The sequence below is a fragment of the Anguilla anguilla genome, chromosome 8, assembly GCF_013347855.1.
Source record: "Anguilla anguilla isolate fAngAng1 chromosome 8, fAngAng1.pri, whole genome shotgun sequence".
Lineage (NCBI taxonomy): Eukaryota > Metazoa > Chordata > Actinopteri > Anguilliformes > Anguillidae > Anguilla > Anguilla anguilla.
Window position 1 is genome coordinate 436396 of NC_049208.1, and position 21172 is coordinate 457567.

Sequence of the window (21172 nt, forward strand, 5' to 3'; positions counted from 1 at the left end):
ACACCTGTCTGCAGTGTGATGACACACCTGTCTGCAGTGTGATTACACACCTGTCTGCAGTGCGATTACACACCCGTCTGCAGTGCAATGACACACCTGTCTGCAGTGCGATGACACACCCGTCTGCAGTGCGATTACACACCTGTCTGCAGTGCGATTACACACCTGTCTGCAGTGCGATTAGTGCGGAGCGGAAAACAACAGGAAATATTCCAGCCCCTTTCAAACGCCACTGGCTAGCAGTGTTGCACATTTCACTTAATCTACTGTAGGTGTCTCAGTCCAGCTTCACCAACAGACCCCCTGCAAGCAGATTTTCCCTGGCCTTTCCGTGGCTCTCCGGAGAACAAAAACTCAGAAGCAAGAGAAAAGAGAGCAGGTGAAAGACTCAGCAGAGGAGAGAGGAGGTGAAAGACTCAGCAGAGGAGAGAGGAGGTGAAAGCACTGGGCTCTGCATGCTAACAGATAAAGGAAAGAGTTCATCCCGGCACTTCTGAAAAGCACAGGACCCGTGCTGGGGGGGGGGGGGGGGGGGGGGGGGGGTCTTCAAAAGCACGTTCTGAAAGGGCTCTTCAAAGGCCTCGGAGCCGCTGCAGTGCTTAACGTAGCTGCGTTTGGTCATGTGACTTTAGCAAACTTAACTGGAAGAGTTCAGAATAAAAACTATTGTGTATACTGAGAGAAGAAACCAGTAGACAGGGAAACACACCGATTTAAAAAATAAAATAAAGAATGTCATACCTGGCTTATCAAGAAGAATCCAGGGCTGCACATCTAAATCGATTATAAATCTAACATATCACCACCGCCATTTCTGCTACGACCGAGTCTGTGTATCCAGAGCTGAGTCTCAGCATCTCACTATCAATCTACGGCAGCGCAGTAAACAGGAAGTCACAGGACCGGTGGGTGATTATGCATGCCGATGTTCATGCAGTATAATGTCACCGCTGCCTTTCGGCAAACAAGATGGATGCCTTTCCTTCAGAGACCGCTCGGCATCATGGCAGACCACGTTTGGGCTTTTACATAAACCAGCTTTCCGGTTACTTTTTCCAGGGGAGAGAAGCAGACTTCACCAGCAGGAGTATACTTTATATCCCCTTGAAACGTGCTGACACAAAGTCTATTATCATATTTTATTATTACTGTTAAAGCAGACTCCATGTTTTTCTCCTTGAAAAAAGTTACGGCAATGCGTATTAGAAGAGATCACTATACCTCCCTTCATCTGGACTTCTACTTTTCCAGTTAGTTTATTACATCAACTGTAACCTGCTCAACCCGTTTCACTTGCTGTGATTGATCACACGGCCTCCTCTGGGACCAGGAGCATGGCCGCCCTGCTGATGTCATCACTCAGAACAGCCGACTGACAGGAGGCAGGGAGCTATCCCACAAATCCCTCCTTTTACATTTGGTTACATGACAGGGTCTAAATCTGGGCAAATTATTAAACAGGACCTGTCACTGGAGCCAGCCGTAGCTCACTGGTGTGGGATTTATGATAAGATGATATGCGTGATATTTTCTTCATTCCTACGGCTATCCAGCAAGTCAACTGAAATGTATCTTATTTCAATAAATGTTCTTTCTTGTCGTAATGAATTCTTTTCATTTCCAGTTTCCGAGTTGTGGAGACATGCAATATATCCTTCTCTGAAGGGTGATTAAATTCAAGTGTTGATCTTGAATCTTTTTGCATATCATCAGGAGATTAAACGTACATCAGATTTCAGACTCCTCTAGTGGCGGAATTGGGATTCACACCTTGATCCAGGCAGGGGCCGGAAGGAGCACACCCGGAAATACCTGGGAATACCTGGGAATACCTGGGAATACACGGGAATGCCTGGGAATGCCTGGCAATACTGAGCTGGCGTTTTCTAATGCTCCCGTGAATGACACGCCCATTTACTCTGACACCAGGAGCAGATTCTGGGTGTACATCAGCCCCCGACAGCACGAAGTGCGCCCCCCGGAGGCCAGGAGGATTAAAGCGGGGGATTCTCGCACGTAAATGCTGCCATGGCCAGTCAACAGCCACTCAGTCTGAGAGCAGCAGCCCGCGGTAAAGAGGGGTGGTATCGAGCGTCCTCCTCTGTCCTCCAGGGGTCAACAGGGTTGGTACTGTTCCCTGCTGCACCTGTGTTTCTCCACACCACCCCACAGATAGGCTGGGACGGGACGGTTAGAGGAGTCCAGTCAGAGCCTGCCCGTGCCCCGGCAGGACACACCGCTGCACGCGCTCAAACCCGCACACCCACGCCCACACAGCCGAGCTTGCAGGTTCAATTCCCAGGATGTATAGATTATGCTGGACAAATAGCAAGCTGTATAAATTGATTTGATGTTTAAAAAAACAATAACATGGAAGCTGTGGAATTCAGTCTAAATAAGAGTGTCTGCTAAATATTTAAATGTAATGGGCATGTAGAAAGGGTGAAATGTCAGTGTCAACATGTGCTTGAGTTGTGTGAGTGTCCGCTAGAAGCACAAGGACCTTGTTATCTTTACAGGATTGCGTACATCGATTCTCACACTGCTTCAGATAGCTGAGCTAAATCTCCGACGACATTTTTCAAGTGTGTCTGCCGCTTGATTTATGGCAGTGTGGAATGCATACAGAATGGAGGGAGGCACACTGGGAGCATTAACATGCACTTGAGCTGTGTGAGGCAGCCAGGTAAATCACAAGATATCACTTTTAGTGTTCCTTACGCCCATTCTCTCACTTGTGTCAGTGCTATTGAAAGCAAAGCTAAATATTCTGTATTTATGTACAGTCTCTTGACAGTACAGGACTGCAGTGTGAGAAAATGCCTTATTTGAGATGCATGTGAAAACTGATTGCACTGGATTTAATTAGCCTCTATGTAATCAGCGCAGTACATGCTGGAAAGTTCTCATTTAAAATGGGCCTGGCTAAGATGTTCACAATGTAAAGGACAATCAGCAACACGACACGATCAGTGAGCACATTAACGAGGGGAGTCACTCCGAGGCCAAGAGCAGAGAAGCACAACCTCAGGCAATCACCGTGCATATATATATTAAATACATAAATGCCCAAATGCATCATGGGCAAACTGCCCTTGCGGGGGACAAATTAACTTGCACAGTATATCAGCCCCCCCCCCCCCCCCCCCCCCCCGACAGCCCTGCGGAGGTGGTGTCACAGAACTTGTTCCGGATATATACTTATGCATATTAATCGTCCTATTAGGGGGAAGACAATTAGGTGACATTGCGTTCCAGACACAGGCGGATGGGGGGGGTCGCGGGGGTGGGGGTGATAGCGTTGGGGGGGGGGGGGGCGGGGTGTGGTGGGTAGCGCGTGTGAGAACACGCTCTAAGGCTCCTGCAGCTCATTTAACTGAAGTCTCATTTGTCTGAGTCTCCACTCCTCTGCAGTTAAACTGGAATACATCACGCAACCCAGGGCCTGGCACTGCAGGCACCACTCAGCCCATAGAGTAATGGAGTTCCCCTTAAAACAGTGAGAAGAGGGGGTGTGGTTGAGTGTGGGGGGCTTGTGTGGGACGGGTCAGGGGGTTGGGTGTGGGAGGGCTGAGGGAGTTCAGTGAGCGGGCCAGGTGTGGGGGGTGGGGAGGGGGGCTTGGGTGTGGGAGGGATTGGGGGGTAGGTGTGTGAGGGTGGGTGTGGGGGAGTTTGGAGTGGGATGGCTGGGGAGGTCGGGCATGGGTGGGTATGGGGGGGGATGGGTGTGGGAGTGTTTGGGAGGGGGGGGGTGGGCAGAGTATTCCTCTCCACATGTGCACTGTGGTGGGATCCTGTTTCACTGCCTCTGCAGTCAGCACAAGGCCAGCATTCATCCCCCCCCGAAAAACACACACCTCACCGGCCGCCACACAGCAGGACAGCGAATTACGCGCTCCTCTTCCACCTCCCCCCCACCCACACCACTTCCTGTATCAGTGGGACAGCGAATTACATGCTCCTCTCCCCCCCCATGCCACTTCCTGTATCGAATGTTAAAGAGGGGGAAGGGGGGGGGACAGCGAGCTGGGACAGGGGCCGTAAACAGGCCAGTAAAAACTATAAAAACTGTTTTAACGGCGGAAGGGTGACACTATGATATACTTGCCGCGTTGATTCACTTATCACACTGACCAATCACATACAGGGCAAAGACATGACCCTGCTGGTGGTAGGTGTACAAGGGGGCACACACACAGGAAGCAAAACCAAACAAGCAAAAAAAAACACAAACCGCAAATTACTTGAATCACGTAATCCATATGTAGTTCCAGCCACTTTGATGACAACTCAATTATCAGACACTTGACCCTCCTGAAAAGGAAATGCTTCTTTAATTATGAGAATGAGATAATGACAATCACTCCTGAAAAATAATAACTGGCTCAATATCCAATCAATAAATACCTTAAAGAGCAGTCTAATGGAAAGGATTACAGGATCAAAGCATCATGTCCTCAGCTAATGAATATTCTAGTAGTTAAGTACACAGAGATCTGACACAATGCAGTTACTCAGGGAACACAGGTGTGTTTGTGATCTATTAGCCATGAAAACAAACCTGTCAGCGCAGGCAAAGATGGGACAGCTGCTTACAGCTTCCACAAACATTCATATGTTAATATGACTGGCCTCTGCTTTCCAGGCATCATTATCAGATTTCACATAATGCTCTTCTGTCAAACCCATGATCTATCGGTGCATTAGCTTCAGCTTTAATGAACTCAGACTGAGGAAGTAAGACGAGTGCGTGAGGGTTTAAAACTCAACTGCAGTTCTGAGAGACCCCTCCATCAATCAGCACTGCTGCAAGACACAACACATTAAAACTCAACTGCAGTTCTGAGACCCCTCCATCAATCAGCACTGCTGCAAGACACAACACATTAAAACTCAACTGCAGTTCTGAGACCCCTCCATCAATCAGCACTGCTGCAAGACACAACACATTAAAACTCAACTGCAGTTCTGAGACCCCTCCATCAATCAGCACTGCTGCAAGACACAACACATTAAAACTCAACTGCAGTTCTGAGACCCCTCCATCAATCAGCACTGCTGCAAGACACAACACATTAAAACTCAACTGCAGTGCTGAGAGACACTCCATCAATCAGCACTGCTGCAAGACACAACACATTAAAACTCAACTGCAGTTCTGAGACCCCTCCATCAATCAGCACTGCTGCAAGACACAACACATTAAAACTCAACTGCAGTGCTGAGAGACACTCCATCAATCAGCACTGCTGCAAGACACAACACATGCTCACTGAAATCTTATCACTGCATGTTATTATAATCTGCAACAATCATTTAACCTCACAACTACCAATAATGCCAGCATAAGACGAAGTCAATCCACTGAGGTTCTCTCTCTCCCACTCTCTCCCCTTCTCTCTCTCCATCTCCTTCTCCCACTCTCTCTCTCCATCCTTCCCTCCCTCGCCTTCACTTCACTTTTTAATGAAAGAAACAAAGAGTGGCAAAAGTGTAAACTATGCGGAGGCAATGTACGCATCAGCATGTGACCATATATCAGCTGCTAAACTGAAACCTTTAAAATGTAAGCAGTCGCCTTCCAGTTAAACTCACAGTGAACACCTCCGACAGGCACAGTCAGGCTGTCCAGCCTCAAAATACCGACAGGACAACAAGACCTTATGACTGAGAGGCCATTAGGCACCACAGGAAACAAACACTCAAGAGCATGGGTGTAAATAAGACACCTCATTATAAAAAAGACATCATTATAAAAAAGAAATATTATTAGATACACACAAGAGCAGCGCTGCTCAACTCCAGGTCCTGTGGGCCACAGTGTCTGCAGATGTTTTCTCCAGCCAAGTACTGCACCACCAGATTTCACCAATGAGCTCACTTCCTGAACCAAGCAGGTAAAATAATGAGTTAAATCAGGTGCTGAAGTGCATGGTTGGAGCAAATACCTGTACTCTGTGGCCTGCAGGCCCTGGAGTTGAGCTGCACTGTACTGGAGTCTGCTTCTTAAAGGCCGTATCACCATGACAATAACCTGTATAACTGCCAGCAATCCGTACCTCACCAGCAACTCTGTCAGACCTCTGGAGACACAACAGCACAGAGGGAACGCGGGGTCGAGGAAATGGGTTTCGCCGAAAGACACGAGGGTCAGGGAGCGCCACTGACCAGGACGGACACGTCGAGGTAAAAACAGAACTCAAGTGTCACCCCAAATCAGGAACAAGCCTCTCTAATGGGGGCAGAAAGGAGCTCTACTACAGGCTCAGCTCTGAGGGGTCCTCACAGCCAGTAATAACAGACAGCCTCAGATACCACACCATGGAAAAAATGGCAGAGAGAGGACAGCATGCAGCCAGATTACATTCCGCCATGTAGCAGCAGTGCTAATCAGCGTCTCTAACATGGACACAGACCCATCTCATCTTATAGATCTGCAGCATAATGCTGATCGCTGTAGCAGTTGCAAGAGGGAGATTGAGGATATTGTGCTTTAGGCAGTAAATGGGGTTGAGGATATAGTGCTGGATGTAGCTTAAGTAGGGCTAGTAAACCATGATCGATACAGTGTTAACTGAGCTGAGGTTTCGTTCGATAATCAGACAGAGAAAAGACAACAATATGTAGTATCCAGAATATTCTACAAAAGTTCCAAACATCCAAAAGTCGTTCTCATCTTACTTTAGATGCTTACATCCCCTTAATTTTGCATATGTATCCAACCAAACCTCAACCTGCTTACAGAATAAAAATTTGTAAGTGTGAAAAAATAAACACACAACAAAGAAAACATTCATATGGCAAGTGTTATGGGTTTATGAGCACAACAGACCAGCCGAACGAGGGATGCAACTGCACAGAAGGGCCGGCCAAAATCTTCGACCAGACACAGTTGTAAACACATGGGAGACCAGACCAGGCTGCTGCACAAACAACATTGATCTTCATGTCTCAGAAAATTGGAGCAGACAATCCAAACAAATTTATTTTGATTTCAAAGCCAGCCCCCACTGGAAAAGGTGCGGGTTTGAGCCCGGAACCTCCGGACGAGGTCACAGGAGAGGCTTAGAACCGCATGATGCTGGTCTGCACCCAAACTCTGAGAGGGTGGGGCTTAGGGTGAGGGGTTAGGGTGAGGGGTCATGTCTGCCTTTAATGGATGAAAAGAGACTGAAAATAACCCTAAACTCTGGTCCAAAATCCTAGTCCCTAAAACTTTAGCCCTCAATCCCTAATTTCTAAACTTTTAACACCTAAAACCCTGACTGTAACCCCAGACCTTAACCCCTAACCCCTGACCAACAGAGACTCCAGAATGAAGAGCCCAGAAGCTCCTCCCCTCTGCAGCCACTCACAAGGCCAATCACATTCAGCTGAAAAGGAGAAGCTGCGTCCAGGGTTTCGCTCTCCTGCCCGGTCTCCATTTTGCAGGTGAAAGGCAGACTGAGCCTCTGATTGGTAGTAGCCATGCAGGCTGCGGAGGGCGATATCATTTCCCCTGAAGGGTTAAATGCCAGAGGTGTGAGAGCAGGTACCTGCCCAGCACACAGACCGCTCTGCACCCACACGCTCGCGTTTAGACCAGGCAGGAGCGATAGGGCTCCTGTGTGATTTTTATTAAGAGAGAACCGAGGGAACAGCAGTCAGTGTGCTAGGAATGCAGATTAGCGCTTACACGCGACGGACGCTAACAGCGCAAGCAAATAAATAAATAACATCAGGCCTCTCAAGCTCATATATTGTTAGAAGAGAATTTCTTGGAGACAATCTCCTGCCCTTATGATCAACAACTCCCTCAACAACTGACCCCCTGACCCCCGACCGTGACCCCTGACCCCTTCTCAAAAGTACCTTCCATAACAAGTGGGGCAGTTCCCTCTGTCACAGAGTTTATGAGCTCCACTGCGACCCCACACCGTCAATGAGCTAAAACATGGACTCCATTCTGCAGCCTCTGCTCAGCCAAACCGTCAATGAGCTAAAACATGGACTCCATTCTGTAGCCTCCGCTCAGCCAAAGCCGTTCAGCTTCCTCTCAGAGAGAGCTGTGAGCTAAAACATGGACTCCATTCTGTAGCCTCCGCTCAGCCAAAGCCGTTCAGCTTCCTCTCAGAGAGAGCTGTGAGCTAAAACATAGACTCCATTCTGCAGCCTCCGCTCAGCCAAAGCCGTTCAGCTTCCTCTCAGAGAGAGCACTCCATTCTGCAGCCTCCGCTCAGCCAAAGCTGTTCAGCTTCCTCTCAGAGAGAGCACTCCATTCTGCAGCCTCCGCTCAGCCAAAGCTGTTCGGCTTCCTCTCAGAGAGAGCTGCTTTGGGCCAAAGAGGCGATGGGGAGTCATTAGTAATGAAGAGCTCGCTCACCCGCCTGTTCTCTCGCCCCCTCCTTCCCCTGAGTCGCTCTCGCCCTTGAGCACTTTCTGTATGTTCTTTCAGGATCTTCACACACATGTGATTCACACGCTGGTCTCAGCCACAGCCAGTCACAGAGGGACAGGACAGAAAGGGCCTGTGCACTTCGCCACTTGGCGTATGCGAGGTGACATCTCTGAGGCGCGGATAAAACAAGGTCGTTTTGTCAATAAATTATACATTGTTGGCTGACAAGCGCCAACCTCCCTTCTAATTATGCTGATGGGCTTTGAGAAAGTCAAGGAAAAACGGCTCTGCTTGTTAATAAATGAACAGAGAGGTCTGCTTTGACACCAACAGCATAAATAATTAACTGCGGATGTTAAGAGGCGATGCCCTACACTGGGTCCCAAAGTCATCCTAAAAAGGGCTAAACGGTCCCATCAGACATGGGTCTGGGACAGAACTCACTTTTCCAGCCCTTTAAATTTCAAAGACTTCCTTTCTATTGAACCTGACAATTAATATATTCAGAGTTAAGGCATTCTTTTAAAACGGAGCTCAAGCTGACATCCTATAAATCCCTCACAGAATTAAAGTGAAATCCCATTAATAGTGAAAGCTGGATTTATTAAGAAAAAGATTTTGCTGCAGTAGCCAGCAAGGTCATTTTGGGAGGAAAGTTAACAAAGATGCAATTACTCTAAATGACACTACCATTCTCCCCCTGCTGCAGACACCGTCCCTAACCCTCATCCAGCCACATCATTCTGTGACCCTGAGTCTCCTTCCTGACACAACGTCACTGTGCATTACTGACAGCAACAGAGCTATTCTAACAAAAAGGATTTAATAATGATCTCTCACCAAGCAGGCCAGACTCTGGGAAGCACTTCAGTCCAACCAAAGTTTGTTATTTTTATTGTATGACAAATAGTCAGGGAATACATGCTGATATGTAGCTTCCATTCTTAAACTAATAATGTTTAATGATCTTGGATGTTGGAGCAAAATTCAACCCAGTTGATAAAGTCTGTGTTATAAAAATACTAAAAGCTTGTAATTAATCTTGAAATGAAAAAAAAATTGATGGTTGGGGAACTGTGGGTCACCCAGAGGTTGCAGGTTCAGTACTCAGCCGGGGCAAAGCTAGTGTCCCCTTGAGCACCATACTTCACCTGAACTGCTTGAGCATTTCACTCTGAATAAGAGCATCTGCCAAGCGCCTTAAAATGTGCATGTGCCATGCACCATGCTCCATGCACCATGCGCAATGCACCATGCACCATGCACCATGCGCCTCAGGTAAACCGCCAACTTGTTCCAAACGCCGCAGACATGTGACTGTGTGACTGTTCTTATATAACTCTTTTTTTTTTGCTGTCTCACCATTTTAAAAACATGAAAAGAGGAGCAGCAGCAACAGAACGAAGGTGGAGGAGGAACACAGGAGTGGGAGAGAGATAGAAAGAGAGTTAAGTGCTGCAGGTTAAGTACCTTACTCAAGGGCACAACGACAGCGTCCAACCTGGGAATTGAATCTGCAACCTATAGGTTACGAGACCAGCTCCTTACCCATTATACTACACTGCCGCCCGCATATACAACGGTTAGCCCCCGCCGTCCAGGCCATTTGAGGTGACGGATGACCTCTTCCTCATCCTGAAACCGGAGAGGGCTGGCGGCTGGTGACCTCACTGCTGTGGACCCGCCCCCCTCCCCACACCATGGTGACCCCAGGTGACACCCCGTCTCTCTCTTATTACCCCATTATTCCTCCTCATTAACCTGTCATCGGCCAGGGGACCCCCACTGTCTCCTCCGCTACAGACTGGGAACACCCCCAAACACTGACATCACAATGTCTCCTCTGCTACAAACTGGGAACACCCCCAAACGCTGACATCACAATGTCTCCTCTGATACAAACTGGGAACACCCCCAAACGCTGACATCACAATGTCTCCTCTGATACAGACTGGGAACACCCCCAAACGCTGACATCACAATGTCTCCTCTGCTACAGACTGGGAACACCCCCAAACGCTGACATCACAATGTCTCCTCTGATACAGACTGGGAACACCCCCAAACGCTGACATCACAATGTCTCCTCCGCTACAGACTGGGAACACCCCCAAACGCTGACATCACAATGTCTCCTCTGCTACAGACTGGGAACACCCCCAAACACTGACATCACAATGTCTCCTCCGCTACAGACTGGGAACACCCCCAAACGCTGACATCACAATGTCTCCTCCACTACAGACTGGGAACACCACCAAACGCTGACATCACAATGTCTCCTCTGATACAGACTGGGAACACCCCCAAACACTGACATCACAATGTCTCCTCCGCTACAGACTGGGAACACCCCCAAACACTGACATCACAATGTCTCCTCCGCTACAGACTGGGAACACCCCCAAACGCTGACATCACAATGTCTCCTCCGCTACAGACTGGGAACACCCCCAAACGCTGACATCACAATGTCTCCTCCACTACAGACTGGGAACACCACCAAACGCTGACATCACAATGTCTCCTCTGATACAGACTGGAAACACCCCCAAACAAACACAGTGAACACATATAAACATACTGCATATCATTCATAGGCATATCTCTGCATATATATATATATATATATATATATATATATATACACACATATACACATACACACAGGGGTATATAAATAGAACTGACAATTTCTTGCTTTTCTGCAACTTATGAAATGTGAAAACACCACCAGAACCCATAATCAGCTGTCCATTATTAATTGATGAAGCCAATTTTTTGCTTGTATGGGAAATGCATTACTCTCCCAGTTCCCACATCACTGAAGGGCACACAGTATCTTAATAATAAGAAGACACAAGAGCCTAGATAACAATGGTTACTTTTATTAATTTAGATAAGCTATCATTGACTTTGCGCACATAATAATTTAATGAAAGTTAATCTAGACCTGAATATTGGATTTCTCATGAACAGGCCAGTTTGGCGGTTTGCAGTTTTGATAAGTCAAAATTTCTTGACTAACCTAGTCAGGCAAATTAGTAATTTTTATTATATGCCATTATTAGGCTATAATTATACAGGGTTCAGTGTTTTTTCTAATAATTAGCCATGGCGCTCCGTCACTGCATGAATTAGAGCGTCACGGTAACATAAATCTGCATAAATCAAATACATTTAAACGTGATCCCTGACAACAACTCAAAACAACATTCTGAAAAATAACCTGACCACCGTAATGCATGAGACACTCAAAACAATAATAATATAATACCGTATGCAGTGTATATCATCGAAGGTTTCAACAAAAATAAAAATATGAAATACTATAATCTCGCGCACCTCATCACTCCAGCTTTGAAGGCTACCTGATGTAGCAACAATGATCAATATAAAGATTTAGCGCATGGCTACTTCAACTTCTCGAGTACAAGTACATCAAGCAAAGATACTGTTAAGGACCAAATGTCTGAGGACACATCCTAGTTGTTCTCATCATTTATGAAGGAATAATGCAAATATTATACTCCAGTAACACTTCTTAATCAAGAGTACATTATTAGCAACAGTTACAAATGAAAATTTTAACACATTTCCAAAATGCTTGCATGAATTAGGAAGCTATATGGATATCTGGTTTACCAACAATAAGCTGAGCGTTTCTCTAATGCTTATAATCTGAGTCAGATGAACATGGTGCAAGATGGGGCCGTTTCATTACGGCATTAGGGGTATTATTTAACAGGGGCCCCGCTTTGAGCACCGGCGAATGAGCCGCTGCAGTCACCTGTTCTTTTCTGCTCAGTGACATTCTGGACTAAAGCAGGAGAAATCAAATCAACAGGGCACAGCGTAAAAACAACCAGTTAAGAGCAAAAAAAAGAAGGAAGGAGGTAAAAAAAGAGGAAAGGAAATTAGGCAAATCCATGCAAAGAGAGGAACACTTCAGTCTACAGCAGAGAAAACTGTTGAAAGGTCTACAGGAAAGAGAGTGAAGAATGAAACACTACAGCTCCACAGCTACAGTGATCTTACACGCTACTCACATGCTACTCACATGCTACTCACGCACTACTCACACGCTACTCACGCGCTACTCGCACGCTACTCGCACGCTACTCGCACGCACTACTCACACGCTACTCACACGCTACTCACACGCTACTCACACGCTACTCACACACTACTCACACACTACTCACACGCTCTCTAGCGCAGAGCTCTCTGTGCCATCCTGTCCGGCCCGCATGCATAGCCACAAGGGCTTAGGGAGGAAACCATTAAAGGGGTTATTACATTCAATAAACATGTTATTACATTCAATAAACATGTTATTACTAACTAACTATACATTCTATTACTAATGACATCATTGCTTATCCATACTTTCCTCCTGATTATTTATAATGACATGAAGATTTACTACAATGCAAAAAACAAAGTGGAGGAATGGTGGCACACTGGCATCCCAAGCACAAATTGAGGCATATACAAATACCATGAGAATGTCACTGTTTCACATGTGATTACTTAATTAGTGCACAACCAGAGGGTCGCCACCAGCTAAGACACTTTGGGTGCTGAGATATTCCCCAGAGGAAAGTGTTTGGTTGTTCGGTCTTTTGCAAAACAAAAACTTCCTTCCGCCGAGTTTGCTGTTTTTGCACATGACTGTCACAATGTTGACACAGAGGTTAAAAATACAGGAAACAGAGTCTTAGCAACACAATGTACAGCAAACACAGCAGGAGGGAGAGAGAGAAAAAAGAGAGGGAGAAAACGAGAGAGAGAGGCAGAGAGAGAGATTGAGAGAGTGACTGAGAGAGGGAGAGAGAGTGGGAGAGAGTGGGGGAGAGAGGGAGAGAGTGAAAGAGAGACAGAGAAGGGGAGAGAGAGAGTGAGTGAGAGAGAGAGAGAGACAGAGAAAGAGGGAGGGAGAGAGTGAGACAGAGATAGGGAGGGAGAGAGAAACAGAGATAGGGAGAGAGAGACAGAGAGAGGGAGGGAGAGAGAGACAGAGTGAGAGAGAGACAGAGAGAGAGGGGGAGAGAGAGAGGGAGAGAGAGTGTGAGAGATGGGGGGAGGTGTATCGGAAGCTTTCAGGGTCTGCTATGACCATTTTAATAACGTGAGAAATATCCGCAACAACAGGCAATATCCCCCACTTTATTAAAACCCCATTTCCTGCTTTCTGAAAACTCCATCCCTAATTCGGTCAGGAAGAAGCTCTCGAGGGGGGGGGGGGGGGGTGGGGGGTTTTTGCGGGAGGAAAAACAAAGTGAACGAGGAAATCCATCCCCGCCTCGCCATCGCCACGGCTTCCCTCCTTTATTACTTTTGAAACTATTCTGAAATAAATAATAACATATTTGTGAGAGCCTCAATCATGAAAACCAAACACAGACTGCATACACACCGGCCCGGGGAAAGAACGCTCGCTTTTTTTAATTGAATGAAAACAAATCTTCGCTGTTCCTGCTCTATTATTTTCAGACATATTGCAGTATCCTCCACACTTCAGACAGTTCATTTGGAGGCCTGGCCTGCGTAGCCTCTCCTCTCTCTGTCCAAACACACGTTCTGTCGGGCCTGCTATTGAAAGCTAACGCAGCAGCAGCCATGACAGGACTGTGAAATGAAATCATGACCTTTTCCAGAGCTCACCCCAGCAGGACACGGCTCATATCTGCTTCCTCATGGCACTCGTGTCAGGAGACTGAGGGGAGGGGATGAAATTGGATTTTTTTTCAGCGCAGCAGGAAGACTTACATCAAAGACGATCTCAATGGCCCCCATCTCTGCCTGACCCCCCCTTACCCTACACATATAGAAGACCGTTCCCCTAGCAGAAGCACAGTATTTCATATTAGTCCAGAATTCTCCAGTACTGATGGTGCCTGCTGTTTTCACATCTTCCTGAGAACACCTGCATGAAGGGAAGTCTGAGGTCACCCCCCCCACCCCTAAATCTGGCCCAGTGCGCCATCACCTGGCCCAGTGCGCCATTACCTGCCCCAGTGCACGCTACATACCCCAGTGTGCCGTTACATACCCCAATGCACCGTAACATACCCCAGTGCACGTTACATACCCCAGTGCACCGTTACATACCCCAGTGCACCGTTACATACCCCAGTGCACGTTACATACCCCAGTGCACGTTACATACCCCAGTGCACTGTTACATACCCCAGTGCACCGTTACATACCCCAAAGCACCGTTACATACCCCAGTGTACGTTACATACCCCAATGCACTGTTACATACCCCAGTGCACCGTTACATACCCCAAAGCACCGTTACATACCCCAGTGCACCGTTACATACCCCAGAGCACATTACATACCCCAGTGTACCGTTACATACCCCAGAGCACATTACATACCCCAGTGCACGTTACATACCCCAGTGCACGTTACATACCCCAGTGCACCGTCACATACCCCAGTGCGCCGTTACATACCCCAAAGCCCCGTTACATACCCCAGTGTACGTTACATACCCCAGTGCACGTTACATACCCCAGTGCACGTTACATACCCCAAAGCACCGTTACATACCCCAAACATTCCACAAGCTTTACCACCGGACTGAGCAGACTGCAATATTAATCAGCAAAAATCTTCTGACATAAAAATCCTGACAATGGGGGCGAACAACAGTGTGTGTCTGAATGTGAAATGCGTTTAAGACTGTCAGGACTGTCTGTGCGAATCAAAAACTCCTCTAATGGTTCCTTCTTTAGAAGACCGCATTCAGAAGAATAAAACTCTAACGCTACCCTGACAAACTGACACGGAAACAGTGAAATGTGCCCCCCCCCAACCGTGCTATTAAATCAGGTTTTAAGGTTGAACAACATTAACATATCTGTGTTTTATTCTTTAGACTGTTTATTATGGGGGCACAGCAGCAGAATTAGTAAAGCATGCATTTTGCAGAAAGACTCAGACGTACTCCGTAGTGAGATTCCAGTTCACAGCCTCCTAAAAAGCCACCATTAGAGAAGATGGCTTTTACATTCACTGAGCAGTCACACTCTGAAAGGCATTGTCTCGTTTCAGCATGTGTATGAAGTTTTAAGCTCGTCTCCCTCCTCCCAGGCAGACAGGGCGCAGACACACCACTTCACAGTGACAGTATTATTTTTAAAAGCCTCCAAATGGCTCTCGGCTCTCCAAAGGGCTATCAGTGACATTCAGCTGGAAGGCAAGACTTTCATTACAGGAACACGATCTTGATCACGGGCGCATTTATAACTTTGACTGGCAACTTCAAACTGCACTGCTGTATGTCAGCCGTAGTGGAGAAGTGCTCCAGGTTCTGAATGCTACCCAACGCTGACACTAGTGCACACACAGGACATGCTACCCAACGCAGACACTAGTGAACACACAGGACATGCTACCCAACGCTGGCACTAGTGCACACACAGCACATGCTACCCAACGCTGGCAGTAGTGCACACACAGGACATGCTACCCAACGCTGGCACTAGTGCACACACAGGACATGCTACCCAACACTGGCACTAGTGCACACACAGGACATTCGGCTAGAAATAGCTGTACAAAATAAGTAATTGTACCTTACTGAACCTGTGTTCAGCAGTTGTCTACGATCATGAAAATGCACTTTTTTGTACGTCGCTTTGGATAAAAGCGTCTGCCAAATGAATGTAATGTAATGTAACATGCTACCCAACGCTGGCACTAGTGCACACACAGGACATGCTACCCAACGCTGGCACTAGTGCACACACAGGACATGCTACCCAACGTTGGCACTAGTGCACACCCAGGACATGCTACCCAACACTGGCACTAGTGCACACATAGGACATGCTACCCAACGTTGGCACTAGTGCACACCCAGGACATGCTACCCAACGCTGGCACTAGTGCACACATAGGACATGCTACCCAACACTGGCACTAGTGCACACACAGGACATGCTACCCAACGCTGGCACTAGTGCACACATAGGACATGCTACCCAACGCTGGCACTAGTGCACACACAGGACAAGCTACCCAACGCTGGCACTAGTGCACACACAGGACATGCTACCCAACGCTGGCACTAGTGCACACACAGGACATGCTACCCAACGCAGACACTAGTGCACACACAGGACATGCTACCCAACGCTGGCACTAGTGCACACACAGGACATGCTACCCAACGCTGGCAGTTGTGCACACACAGGACATGCTACCCAACGCAGACACTAGGGAATCAGACTTCACGTAGTGACATTTATTCAGTGATAAGTGGTATGACTTACAAAAAAACAATTAACTTCAATTTGTTGTGAATGTTGATTTTTTTGTTTATTTGGAAGAAATAATGCAAAATATATTTCACAGCAAAGTTTCATTCTGCAATATCTACAAGAGGTAATCACTTGTAAATGTGCTCATATTGTGTGAAGAATCTGATCTTCATACTCATTTTATATCAATAAACTTTTATATCCTTGTAAATGTAGTGTGGCCTTTCCACTTGTTTTCCATAAAACAATGATAAATAAAACAATAATATGTTGACCCCCCCCCCCCCCCATCCTTAAAATATTCTGAAAGCACAATAAGCCCTGGATCTGAGGTCTGATCACTATCGATACTCTCCGGGCCCCCAGGACGGAGAGCGCCGTCGGGGGACGGGGGACGGGGGGTGGGGGACGGGGGAAGGGATGAGACCCGGGCCGGGGGACGGGGGGCGGGGGACGGGACAGGGGGCGGGGCACAGGGGGCGGGAGACGGAACAGGGGACCGGACGGGAGATGGGAGACGGGGGACGGGACCCGAGCCGTTCGGCGGTATAAATCAGCCGCTGAAATGCATTCGCCGCGGCGAGTGCATATTGATTAGTCATTATTTGTGCAAACAGTCCCCAGGGGGACGGGCCCATCCACTGGCTGGAGAGACCAGCGATCGATCGGCCCCGGAATGATCCACCCCAAAAAGGACAGTCTTCTGCCTTCTTCCTCTGTTGGTCTCCAGCCTGCTGGAGCCAAAATGGCAGCCAAAGCCGAGGGGAAAAACGACTTTCCTTTCAAAGAGAAGAAAGCCATGCGGTAAAAGAGCGGTCACTATCAGACCGAGGAGAAGAGTGGCTGCCCTGTTTCAGCTCCCTTTGTTCTGCGATAGCTCTTAAGTGGCAGAGCTTCTGATGAAACCTGCCGTTTGAAAATCTCAGAATTTTGTCTACAGTAAGTACAGTTTTCTCAAAGTAAACATAAATAAGTTGAATGGTATCTGTGCTACGTGCATTCTCCAGCCCTCAGAGAGACAGAAAGCCGTGCTAGATCACCCACCCACACACGCACGCACACACACACACACGCACACGAACACACGCACACGAACACACGCACACGAACACACACACACACACACGCACACATACGCACACACACTCACACGAACACACACACACACGCACGCACACACGCACGCACACACACACACACGCACACGAACACACGCACACACACACACACACACACACGTGCACACACACGCACACACAGGCACGCGCACACAGGCACGCACGCACAGGCACGCACGCACACGCACGCACACACGAACACATGCACGCGCACGCACACGCACACGCACGCACACACGCACACACGAACACACACACGCACGCACACACACACGCATGGCTGAACCAGATGGATGAGAGGCCACTGGCCCTGCACAAGCACAGAACCAGGAAATAGCTTATCAGCACTCTCCATCTCTCTCCACAACCACTTCTCCCTCTATCTCTCCCTTTCCCTCTATCTCTCCATGGCCCTCACTCTCTTCCTCCAACTTTCTGTGCTTTCCCTCCAGCCTTTTTCTTTCTCCCTCTCTCCCTCCCTCCCTCCCTCCCTCCTCCTGAGTTTAAGATCTAAGACCCACATATATAACCCTAATTCTGAAAACTCCATGCTGGCTTGGAGAAAACGCTTGTTAAAATAAGTGAATATGTGCAGCACTGTGTGCATTGCTCATTGAGATTCTCAGGGTCTGGGCTGTGTCCATTAGTTCTGTCTACATGGAAATATTACAAAGCAGCTCCATTAACATCAGCGCGTGGTGTCCTCCCATCCTCACAGTGAAGATAAACGATGTTCCAGCGACATCACGCAGAGAGAGCGTGACAGCGGCCGCACCTCCCCGCCCGTTTCCCAGGGTGCATCACTTTAATGAATGCACTTCAGCGGGGATGCAAATATAATAAACTTCTCTCTCTCTCTTCATCCCTTTCTCTCCATCTATCTCTACAGAACAAACACACACCAAGACTTCTCTCTCTCCTCCTCCATGAGACACATAGATAAGAGAGCATGTTAGAGTGGCAGTAATTTAATACTCCTATGAACCAGAATGCATGCGCAGACTGTGTGCAGACCCACCTGCCTGTGCAGACTGTGTGCACACTCACCTGCCTGCGCAGACTATGTGCAGACTGCATGTGCAGGCTGTGCGCAGACACCCCAGAGCTGCAGAGGCCAGGCTGTGTCCTCCACACCCTCCCTCGCTCTCTGCTCTCCCCTCTCAGCAGGACCAGAGTCGGGGGCAGGACCGTGCTGATTTTCTCAGAAACAGTTTCCCAAAACAAGCGGCCTGAGCGTCTGGCAGTGTGGAGCGGCTCGGTGGTGAGGCCCACACACCGGCTGGGAAAGTTACGCAAGAGACAGGAACGGCTCAAACCGGCCAGCGTTTTGGCAGCGCAGGCTTCCCCAGACTCGGGTTTGAGCAGAAGAGAGCTGACAGGACTGAGGGTCCCCATGCACCGAGCACAGGGACTATCACAGCCCAAAACTGAGGCAGGAACTGAGGAGCAGCAGTGCTCAAACTGCAAAGTGAAAAGTCCTGTAAGCCACACGTTTCATCCACAGTTCATCAGGCTGAACGTGCGTTTTAAAATGGAGCTCACATCAATCACATGAAACGTGGCTGTTAATAGAAAAATGAAACTGTAATAACTGAGAAGGGAGGCAGAGCTCAGCGCTCAAAGCTCCCAAACGAAGGCACGGCTGTGAGCACACAGCCCCGGGGCGGAGCGCGGCGTCGGCTGGGACACGCCCACCTGATGATGCGAGCAGCGGTATGGCGGGCGGGTGCAGCGGCTGGGACACGCCCACCTGATGATGCGAGCAGCGGTATGGCGGTATGGCGGGCGGGTGCAGCGGCTGACTGAGTCAGGGGCCCTTCACAGAACCCCCCCGCCCCCCCACCCTGAGACCCACCAGACACCTGCACATCTGGCTTATCAGACCACACTGCACCTGAGATCAGGGCCCCCTCAGCGCACAGAGACACTGCAGCAGGCTGAATTCACCCTGAAACGCTGGTAACAGTGCAGATTTTTCTTCACAGCATGGGAGGGAGAGAGAGAAAGAGAGAGTGTGTAATAAGCCTGGGAGAGAGGGAGAAAACAAGAGAAAGAAGGAGAATGAGAGATAAATAGAAAGTGAGAATAGCAGGACAGAAGGAGAGAGAAAGAGAGTCCACTGCAAAACAGCAGATGTGAGCCACATGTCACTGCGGTCCTGAAACCACAGTGTCTTACTGAAACCCCAGTGTCTTACTGAAACCCGTGTCTTACTGAAACCCCAGTGTCTTACTGAAACCCCAGTGTCTTACTGAAACCCGTGTCTTACTGAAACCCCAGTGTCTTACTGAAACCCGTGTCTTACTGAAACCACAGTGTCTTACTGAAACCACAGTGTCTTACTGAAACCCCAGTGTCTTACTGAAACCCCAGTGTCTTACTGAAACCCGTGTCTTACTGAAACCCCAGTGTCTTACTGAAACCCCAGTGTCTTACTGAAACCCGTGTCTTACTGAAACCCCAGTGTCTTACTGAAACCCGTGTCTTACTGAAACCACAGTGTCTTACTGAAACCACAGTGTCTTACTGAAACCACAGTGTCTTACTGAAACCCCAGTGTCTTACTGAAACCCCAGTGTCTTACTGAAACCCCAGTGTCTTACTGAAACCTGTGTCTTACTGAAACCCCAGTGTCTTACTGAAACCACAGTGTCTTACTGAAACCCCAGTGTCTTACTGAAACCCCAGTGTCTTACTGAAACCCCAGTGTCTTACTGAAACCACAGTGTCTTACTGAAACCACAGTGTCTTACTGAAACCACAGTGTCTTACTGAAACCCCAGTGTCTTACTGAAACCCCAGTGTCTTACTGAAACCACAGTGTCTTACTGAAACCCCAGTGTCTTACTGAAGCCACAGTGTCTTACTGAAACTTAGCGTGGTGGCAGTGGACTTCACATCATAGGCTGTTGGCCAACAGAGAAATAAAAACAGGCTTCAGCACCAGTGATGTCATGGGAAAGCCGAGATGCTCAGCACATGTTAAAATACCCCCTCAATGTCACTACCACCAAGTCTGATGTCACAATCGCTAATGTTGATGTCACAATGCCCCAGGCTAAAGCTGTTTTTCTCCCCATCCATCAAGAGCACTCAGGCTCCTCCATAGCATACGGCCTGACCTTTGAGCCCTGTGGCCTGACCAGATAGTACTTCTTTACATCACATCTTCACACATTCTGCAACAGAAGAGGCAATAAACTCTCCCACAACATCATAAAAGACCTCCCAGCAGAATCACCATTCAAAAGGTGCATTCCAGAACATTCCAGGCTCCTTATTCAAAACATTTCATTCAATGTGTGCGTCTGTAAGTGTGTGTGCGTGTGTGTGTTCCTGCGGGTGTGTGTATGCGTGTGCGCACACACACACACATACACACACACACACACACACCA

The 21172-nt window shown here is 48.1% G+C and overlaps 1 protein-coding gene across 2 annotated transcripts in view; it reads right to left on the reverse strand.

The window, feature by feature from the left end:
• LOC118234049 (partitioning defective 3 homolog) overlaps positions 1–21172 on the reverse strand; it is a 258754-nt gene that overhangs the window by 14476 nt on the left and 223106 nt on the right. The window contains exon 23 of one of the 2 annotated variants that reach the window (XM_035430351.1): positions 12583–12644. The exons of the other annotated variant lie outside the window; for it this stretch is intronic. Within the exon in view, the coding sequence (XP_035286242.1) occupies positions 12590–12644 (55 nt within the window). The 3' untranslated portion in view covers positions 12583–12589. The remainder of the gene's footprint in view (positions 1–12582; positions 12645–21172) is intronic. 2 annotated transcript variants of the gene reach the window in all.